The sequence below is a fragment of the Colobus angolensis genome, unplaced genomic scaffold, assembly GCF_000951035.1.
Source record: "Colobus angolensis palliatus isolate OR3802 unplaced genomic scaffold, Cang.pa_1.0 Scaffold34, whole genome shotgun sequence".
Classification (NCBI taxonomy): Eukaryota; Metazoa; Chordata; class Mammalia; order Primates; family Cercopithecidae; genus Colobus; species Colobus angolensis.
In genome coordinates, this window is record NW_012116710.1 from 1067598 (window position 1) to 1077590 (window position 9993).

The 9993-nt window shown below is 41.7% G+C and overlaps 1 protein-coding gene across 1 annotated transcript in view; it reads left to right on the forward strand.

The window, feature by feature from the left end:
- The window catches only part of FANCD2 (Fanconi anemia, complementation group D2), a 78702-nt gene that overhangs the window by 43917 nt on the left and 24792 nt on the right, over positions 1-9993 (forward strand). Inside the window, exons 27-30 of the mRNA XM_011952507.1 lie at positions 2988-3098; positions 3366-3475; positions 4949-5092; positions 8204-8320. Coding sequence (XP_011807897.1) covers positions 2988-3098; positions 3366-3475; positions 4949-5092; positions 8204-8320 — 482 coding nt within the window. The remainder of the gene's footprint in view (positions 1-2987; positions 3099-3365; positions 3476-4948; positions 5093-8203; positions 8321-9993) is intronic.

The window sequence follows — 9993 nt, forward strand, 5'->3', positions numbered from 1 at the left end:
TGACTTCCCAAAGTACTGGGAGTTTGAGACCAGCCTGGCCAACATGGTGAAACCCTGTCTGTACTAAACATACAAAAATTAGCCGGGCGTGGTTGTGGGCACCTGTAATCCCAGCTACTCGGGAGGCTGAGACAGGAGAATCGCTTGAACCTAGGAGGCGGAGGTTGCAGTGAGCCAAGATTGCGCAACTACATTCCAGCCGGGGTGACAGAGTGAAACTCCCATCTCAAAAACAAACAAAAAAAAGATCATTCATCATGGCCAAATGGGATGATTTATCCCAGGGATGCAAGGATTGTTCAACATATGTAAATCATTGTGATACATCCTATCAACAGAATGAAGGACAAAAACTACCTGATATTTAACTTGATGCTTAAACATTTTTTTTTAATTCAACTTCCCTTCATCATAAAAAAACCCTCTGAAAACTGGGTATAGACCCATAGCTACTATTAAACTAAACAGGGAAAAACTGAAAGCCTTTCCTCTAAGATCTGGAACAAAACAAGGATACCCGCTTATATAATACTACTATTATACAATACAGTATTGGAAGTCCAAACTAGAACAATTAAGAGAAAGAAAGGAAGGGCATCCAAATTATAAAGGAAAATGTTAAATTATACTTGTTTGCAGATATGATCTTATATTTGGAAAAGCCTAAAGACTCCATCAAAAAACTATTAGATAAATTTAGTAAAGTTGCAAGATACAAACTCACTGTATAAAAATGAGTAGCATTTCTGTATACCAACAACTAAGAATCTGAAAAAAATCAAGAAAGTAATCCATTTACAATAGCTACAAATAAAACAAACAAAAGTTACAAATAAAATAGGAATAAACTTAACCAAAGAAGTGAAAGAACACTACAATGAGAACTATGAAACACTGATGCAAGAAATTGAAGAGCAAATAAGAAAAGGAAAGATACTTCATGTTCATGGATCAGAAGAATTAATAGTGTTAAAATTTCCATACTACCCACACAATCTACAGATTCAAGGCAATCCCTATCAAAATACCAATGAGATTCTTCACAGAAATAGAAAAAAAAAATCCTAAAATTTATATAGAACCACTGAAGACCCAGAATAGCCAAAGTTGTCCTGAGTAAAATGAATGAAACTGGAGGAATCACATTACCTGACTTCAACTTATACTACAGAGCTATAGTAACCAAAACAGCATGGTGCTGGCATAAAAACAGATGCATACACCAGTGGAACAGAAGAGAGCCCAGAAATAAATCCATATACCTATAATGAACTCATTCTAAGCAAAGGTGCCAAGAATATACATTGGGGAAGGACAGTCTCTTCAATAAATGGTGTTGGGAAAACTGGATATCCATATGCAGAAGAATGAAACTAGACCCCTATCTCTTGCCATATAGAAAAATCAAAACGATTATAGACTTAAATCTAAGACTTCAAATTATGAAACTACTAACAACAACAATAACAAAAAACATTCAGAAAACTCTTCAGGACATTAGAGTGGACAAAGATTTCTTGAGGAATACCGTACAAACACAGGCAACCAAAGCAAAAATGGACAAATAGGATCACATTAAGTTAAAAAGTTAAGTTCCTTTCCTCTGCATAGCAAAGGAAACACCAAAGTGAAGACACAACCCACAGAAGGGGAGAAAATATTTGCAACCTATGTACTGTCAAGGGATTAATAACTGGAATATATAAAGATAGGAAAAAAATTTATTTGGATTGAAAAATGGGTAAAAGGTCTGAATAGACATTCCTCAAAACAAGACATACAAATGGTGGATATATGAAAAGGTGCTAAACATCACTGAGCATCAGAGAAATGCACATCAAAACTGCCATGAGATATCATCTCACCCTAGTTAAGATGGCTTTTATCCAAAAGACAGGCAATAACAGATGCTGGTGAGAATATGGAGAAAAGAGTACCTTTGTACACTGTTGGTGGGAATGTAAATTAGTATAAGCACTATGGAAAACAGTTTGGAGTTTCCTCAAAAAACTAAAAATAGAATCACCATATGCTCCAGGAATGCCACTGATAGGTATATACTCAAAAGAAAGGAAATCAGTATACCAAGGAGATATCTGCACTCCCATGTTTATTGCAGTGCTATTCACAATAGTCAAGATTTGGAAGCAACCTAAGTGTCCATCAGTGGGTGAATGGATAAAATATGGTACATATACACAATGGAGTACTATTCAGCCATAAAAAACAATGAGATCCTGTTGTTTGCAATAATACAGATGGAACTGGAGGACATTATGTTAAGTGAAATAGACCAGGCACAACATATTTTCACATATTTGTGGGAGCTGAAAATTAAAATAATTTGACTCATGGAGATAGAGTAGAAGGATGGTTACCAGAGGCTGGGGAGGGTAATGGTGGTTGGGGGACTGGGAAAAATGATAGGGTGGTTAATAGGTTCAAAAATATAGTTAGATAGAATGAATAAGATCCTTACTACAACCTCTGCCTCCTCGGTTCAGGCAGTTCTCCTGCCTCAACCTCCCGAGTAGCTGCTATTACAGGCGCCTGCCAGCACACCTGGCTCATTTTTGTATTTTCGGTAGAGACAAGGTTACACCATGTTGGCCAGACTGGTCTCAAACTCCTGACCTCAGGTGATCCACCCGCCTCGGCCTCCCAAAGTGCTTGGGATTACAGGCGTGAGCCACCCTGCCTGGCCACCATTTAGATTTTACATGTTTGTTTTAGTTTTTATCTGTTAGTTATATATCATTATTTAAAGTTGTTTTATGATAATTGATCATAATATGATATTTCTGTGTTATCTCTGGCCATTTTGCTATGCCAAAACAATGTCAGATGACTTGAATATGTCTTATAAGCATTCAGCCACACTTGGTAATTTTGGAAACTAGTTTTTAGCCAATGGAGTGACTGAATTTCAAGTCTAATGGTGGTGTGTAATTGGTACTCATTGAGCTTCAGCCTGCTCTTTGTTTCAGTCACCCCAGACTATATCCCTCCTCTTGGAAACTTTGACGTGGAAACTTTAGATATAACACCTCATACTGTTACTGCTATTTCAGGAAAAATCAGAAAGAAAGGAAAAATAGGTAAGTATGTTCTTTTCCTCTTGTCTTCTGTCTCTAAATGAACTGCATTGAATTAACCTAAAAGTTATGTGTATCATGGCATAAATAATTGGAGCAATTGTATAACTGAACCCTTTGTTAGATTTATAAATACACTGTAATTTAGGGTTATAAAATTACCTCTTCTACCTCTAGGCAGTTCCCAACAGGTTGTTTTCTGAGGGCAATGATATTTGGCTGACATGATTATTAATTACTTGAGTCATTTTTCTCTTTTTAATATAAAAGAAAGGAAACAAAAAGCAGATGGTAGCAAGCCATCCTCCTCTGACACACTTTCAGAAGAGAAAAATTCAGAATGTGACCCTACACCATCTCGTAGAGGCCAGCTGAACAAGGTATTGGAATGATGGGTATCCATGAAGGTTTGTGACATCCAAATGAGAGTAACAGAAACCCAATTTTATTCTCTGCATTTTACAAAGAAAAAAAAAAATTAGGAAACAGCGAGCCAAAACTCTCTTAGGCCTTGGAGTAATCTCCTTAGTGGCAAAGTTCAGATTAGACTCTAGATCTTTATTCCTGCCACACACTGTTGACTGTTTTTTCTAATTATTTTCTTGACTGTTTTAGTCCCTTTTTGTACCGCAGCAATACATTGAATTCTCTCTTGAGGTACTTGATTATCAGTAGTTCCCTTTTACTTTACATTTGTACTGTTCGCAGAATGAGTTTCATGTGTTTAAAATTGCCTGGACCGGCCAGGCGCGGTGGCTCAAGCCTGTAATCTCAGCACTTTGGGAGGCCGAGACGGGCGGATCACAAGGTCAGGAGATCGAGACCATCCTGGCTAACACGGTGAAACCCCGTCTCTACTAAAAAATACAAAAAACCAGCTGGGCGAGGTGGCGGGCGCCTGTAGTCCCAGCTACTCCGGAGGCTGAGGCCGGAGAATGGTGTAAACCCGGGGGGCAGAGCTTGCAGTGAGCTGAGATCTGGCCACTGCACTCCAGCCTGGGCAACAGAGCGAGACTCCATCTCAAAAAAAAAAAAAAAAGAAATTGCCTGGACCACATGGATCCCAATTATTTCTGTTTATCAGCTACCATTTATTGTATATTTGTTAGGTATAGTTTCTCTAAGAGCCCAAGTTTAATATTAATGCCACATTTAATGAATAAGGAAACTAAGACCCAGGGAGGACAAGTGCCCAAAGTCACATAGTTAATAAATGCTGGAGCTAGGATTTGAAGCCAGATCGTTGTGGCCCCTAAGCTCACAGTTTTTTTTTCTTTTGTTTTTTTTTTGAGATGGAGTCTTGCTCTGTCACCAGGCTGGAGTGCAGTGGTGCCATCTCGGCTCACTGCAACTTCTGCTTACTGGGTTCAAGTGATTCTCCTACCTCAGCCTCCCGAGTAGCTGGGACTACAGGCATATACCACCACACCCAGCTAATTTTTATACTTTTAGTAGAGACAGGGTTTCACCATCTTGGCCAGGCTGGTCTCAAACTCCTGACCTCGTGATCCACCTGTCTCAGCCTCCCAAAGTGCTGGGATTACAGGCATGAACCACCATGCCCGGCCAGCTCACAGTTTTCTACACTAGACCTAAATGCCTTGATTTGCCTAGTAGATCATCCCTAAATAGAAACCAGCTAAGGGTCTTGATGTGTGACTTGTATCCCCATCTTAAATTAGGTGCTCTGTCTTGGGAATATTTAGGGACTTTCGCTAGAGGAATTTGTTATTTTAATGAAAATGTAATTTTTTACATTAAATAAATGTATATTTGCACTTTGAAGTTTTTATTAAAATTTGATTAATATAGAAGATTTATTTATTCTCTTTGTTGCTGTGACTTCCCCATAGGAGTTCACAGGGAAGGAAGAAAAGACATCATTGTTACTACGTAATTACCATGCTTTTTTCCGAGAGCTGGACATTGAGGTCTTCTCTATTCTACATTGTGGACTTGTGACCAAGTTCATCTTAGATACTGAAATGCACACTGAAGTAAGTGACAGGCTAGGATCTCAGAATTTAATCTTTTTTCAGAAAGTTCCTCAGGTCTATTCTTATTTCACAAAGAACACTGTGACACTGAGGAGAGAAGTTAGACTGATTTTATAAGCCTTTATATGTGAAAGTAATGATGAATAATCATCCTCATCATATTGGTGTTTGTAAGTCATAAGGATTTTAAAAATGTGTCAGACATAAAATATGCCAATGATGTGATCCTTACGTTTAGGTTACTACTACTACTACTACTACTGCTGCTGCTGCTGCTAATAAGCTACCTAGATTATTTTTGTAGAGGAGCACTCTTCTGGTTCTTAGAGGTCAATGCCCTTTTCACTTTTTCACATTTGTTCAGTACCCTACAGATGCTTACTGAGTCCTATTTTGTGTTTGCCACTAATCAAGGTACTTGCATTTCAGTAGTACATAGAGCATGATGCTTGCCTTCAAATAGCTTCTAATCTAATCGAAGAAGTGGAAGTAGCTAGCAGTACCATAGCTTTATTATTATTAATTTTTTTAATAGTTCAGACAGTGAGGTCCACATTGAAAAAACCAGGGACACTTAGTCTATGAGTCCCCAAGACAAACAGTCAAATACAGCCTCCTTTCTCAGCTACAGTAAAGAAACCACCAAGGCTAGACTTAAAATCAAACCCATATTCCTTAGGGCCTGTTTTAATTGCTTTTGTAAAATAATTTTCTCTAGAGGCAGCCCGTCTCATCCCAAATAAGACTGTTTCTCCACTCCTCCACAGGCAGAACCTCTCACTTCTTTTTTTTTTTTTTGAGGTGGAGTCTCACTCTGTGGCCCAGGCTGAAGTAGTGCAGTGGCGTGATCTCCATTCACTGCAAGCTCTGCCTCCTGGATTCACGCCATTCTGCTGCCTCCTCAGCCTCCTGGATAGCTGGGACTACAGGCGCCTGCCACCTTGCCCAGCTAATTTTTTGTATTTTTAGTAGAGACGGGGTTTCACCGTTGTTAGCTAGGATGGTCTCGATCTCCTGACCTCGTGATCCGCCCGCCTTGGCCTCCGAAAGTGCTGGGATTACAGATGTGAGCCACTGCACCCAGCCATATCTTTTTTTTTTTTTTTTTAATCTTTCTACATCATCTCAAATGTGTATCGAGTGAGCAGTTTGCAGTGAGACTGTATTTCACCCATTCTGCTTCTGGCAGTGTAATATAGTTATTACACTGGGATCACTCTGGGATCCTGCCCAGAGTTAATAGTAGTAGCAAAACATTAGAGGAAGAGAAGTATGAAAGGATTATTTTATGAACAGACAAAAGTGAAATTCCCTTGAATTAGTCTTTTTTTTTTTTTTTCCAAACCCTGCGTGTGGCATTCAAAGTCATTTTTTTAATCACAGGATATTTAGGAAATGCATCTTGGATCCACAACTGGAAAGGTATACAGAGGAATTTATAGAGAAAAAGTATGTCTTCTAAACTATACTGTCTTGAATTCTTATTTTACTATTCAGAATATTTATTTTGGACATGCTGGACTTTATTATATGACAGAGCATAATAGCTATCCTTTATATGAGATAGGTACAATTTCCTCCCTTGCCTCTTTTTTCTTTTTTAGAGAGTCTTACTCTGTCTTGCTCTGTCACCCAGGCTAAAGTGCACTGGCAAGATCATAGCTCGCTGCAACCTTGAACTCCTGGGTTCAAGGTTCAAGTGATTCTCCCGCCTTAGCCTTCCAAGTATCTAGGGCCACTGGCATGCCCAACTACACCCAGCTAGTTTTTTTGGTTGTTTGTTGGAGACGGAGTCTTGCTGTGTCTATCAGGCTGGAGTGCAGTGGTGTAATCTTGGCTCACTGCAGCCTCTGCCTCCTGAGCTCAAGCGATTCTCCTGCCTCAGCCTCCCAAGTATCTGCGATTACAGGTGCCCACCACCACACTGGCTAATTTTTGTATTTTTAATAGAGAGGGGATTTCATCATATTGGCCAGGCTGGTCTCAGACTCCTGACCTCAAATGATCTGCCCGCCTTGACTTCCCAAAGTACTGGGAGTTTGAGACCAGCCTAGGTAACACAGTGAGACCTGTCTCTACAAAAAGGAAAAAGAAAAAAGAAAAAAAAAAGTAGCCGAGCGTGGTGACGCACACCTGTGATCCCAGCTACCTGGGCAGCTGAGGTGGGACCATCACTTGAGTCCAGGAGGTTGAGGCTGCAGTGAGCTGTGAACACAATATTGCACTCCAGCCTGAGCAAAAGAGCAAGACCCTGTCTCAAAAATAAGTAAATAAATAAATAAAGGTCAAATTATTTACCCGGCCAGGCGCGGTGGCTCTCGCCTCTAATCACAGCACTTTGGGAGACTGAGACGGGTATATCACCTGAGGTCAAGAGTTTGAGACCAACCTGGCCAACGTAATGAAACACGTCTGTACTAAAAATACAAAAATTAGTCAGGCGTGGTGGTGGGCACCTGTAATCCCAGCTGCTTGGGAGGCTGAGGCAGGAGAATTGCTTGAACCTGGGATGCAGAGCTTGTAGTGAACCAAGATCATGCCACTGCCCTCCAGTATGGGAGACAGAACAAGACTCTGTCTCAAAAAAAAATTTGTTTTTCACCCATTGGGAAGTATTAACTTGAAATAGCCAGGTGTGGTGGCTCATGCCTGTCCATAATCCCAATACCTTGGGAGGCCAAGGAAGGAGGTTTGCTTGAGCCCAAGAGTTTGAAACCAGCCTGGGCAACAAAGTGAGACCCCGTCTGTATAAAAAAAATTTAAAAATTAGCTGAGCCCAGGTGTGCTGGTTCATACCTGTAATCCTGGCACACTGGGAGGCCGAGGCAGAAGGATCATCTGAGCCCAGGAGTTTGAGATCAGCTCAGGCAATATAGTGAGACCTCATTTCTTATTAATTAAAAAAAAAAATGTAGCTGGACATGGTTGCGTGCACCTGTAGTCCCAGCTACTCAGGAGGCTGAGATGGGAGGATAACTTGGGCCCAGGAGTTCAAGGCTGGAATGGCTATGATCTTGCCACTGCACATTTACAAAAAAGAAAGAAAGAAAAAAAAATTATCATGAAATGACTAGGACATTCTTGGAACTAATCCTTTCCTCCATGTGACAGGCGACAGAAGTTGTGCAACTTGGGCCCCCTGAGCTACTTTTCTTGCTAGAAGATCTCTCCCAGAAGCTGGAGAGTATGCTGATACCTCCTATTGCCAGGAGAGTCCCCTTTCTCAAGGTTAGTATAGGCAGAAGCAGAGGACTTGGGCTTAGTGGATTTGGGAACAAAGGAGGTATTAGTGATGAAAAAGTTGTCACTTTCTCTGGCTTTGTGTTTGGGTCACTGTGTAATATGGGTGCAGCCGTATTGCCAGACAGTATTCATCTTGCTTTATTTATTTATTTTGAGACAGAGTCTCACTCTGTCACACAGGCTGGAGTGCAGTGATCTCGGCTCGCTGCAAGCTCCGCCTCCTGGGTTCATGCCATTCTCCTCCCTCAGCCTCCCGAGTAGCTGGGACTACAGACACCCACCACCACGCCTGGCTAATTTTTTTAGTAGAGACAGGGTTTCACCGTTTTAGCCAGGATGGTCTCAATCTCCTGACTTCGTGATCCACCCGCCTTGGCCCCCCAAAGTGCTGGGATTACAGGCGTGAGCCACCATGCCCGTCCTCAGCTTGCTTTAAAAAGGAAGTCTGAAGGCTGGGCCTGGTGGCTCACGCCTGTAATCCCAGCACTTTGGGAGGCCGAGGAGGGCAGATCACTTGAGTTCAGGGTTCAAGACCAGCCTGGCCAACATGGTGAAACTCCCATCTCTACTAAAAATACAAAAAGAACTAACCAGGCATGGTGGTGCAGCTATATAGTCCCAGCTACTTGGCAGGCTGAGGCATGGGGAGGCAGAGGTTGCAGTGAGCTGAGATTGCACTATCGCACTCCAGTCCGGGCGACAGATTTCGTCTCCAACAAACAAAAAGTCTACCTGTGCAGTGGCTCACACCTGTAATCCCAGCACATTAGAAGGCCGAGGCTTCTAGTGGATCACCTGAGGTCAGGAGTTTGAGACCAGCCTGGCCAATGTGGTAAGAGCCTGTCTCTACTAAAAATACAAAAATAATTAGCCGGATATGGTGGCGCATGCTTGTAGTCCCAGGTAATTGGGAGACTGAAGCAGACTTGCTTGACCCCAGGAGGTAGACGCTGCAGTGAGCCAAGATCATGCTACTGCACTCTAGCCTGGGCATTAGAATGAGACTCCGTCTCAGAAATTTAAAAAAAAAAAAAAAAAAGGGAGTCTGAAACAGAAAATAGAAAGGCATTTGGAATAAGAAATGTATTTCTTTTTTTGAGACAGTCTCGCTCTGTTGCCCAGGCTGGAGTGCAGTGGCATGATCTCGGCTCACTGCAGCGGCATGATCTCGGCTCACTGCAGCCTCTGCCTCCTGGGTTCAAGCAATTCTCATGCCTCAGCCTCCTGAGTAGCTGGGGACTAGAGGCGCACGCCACCATGCCCAGCTAATTTTTGTATTTTTAGTAGAGACAGGGTTTTAACATGTTCGTCAGGCTGATCTCAAACTCCTGACCTCATGATCCGCCCACCTCAGCCTCCCAAAGTGCTGGGATTACAGGCGTGAGCACCACGCCCGGCCTATGAAGGCTATTTCTGAATGCCCTGAACATTCCTGAATCCTATTCTTTACTTGAATTTTGGTTTCAACAGCCTCCCAAACTAAGCCCGGGCCCATGCCTCAATGTAGTAGTAAGCTGTCTAGAGTAGCCAGAACTTCAGATGTGTATATAGTGTACAAACATGCACCTAGCATCCGGGGAAGCAAGAAAATCTTGGGTATAAGCATTTTAAACATCAATATATCTAGTTTCTTGATTCCTTCTTCTTTTTTTTTTTTT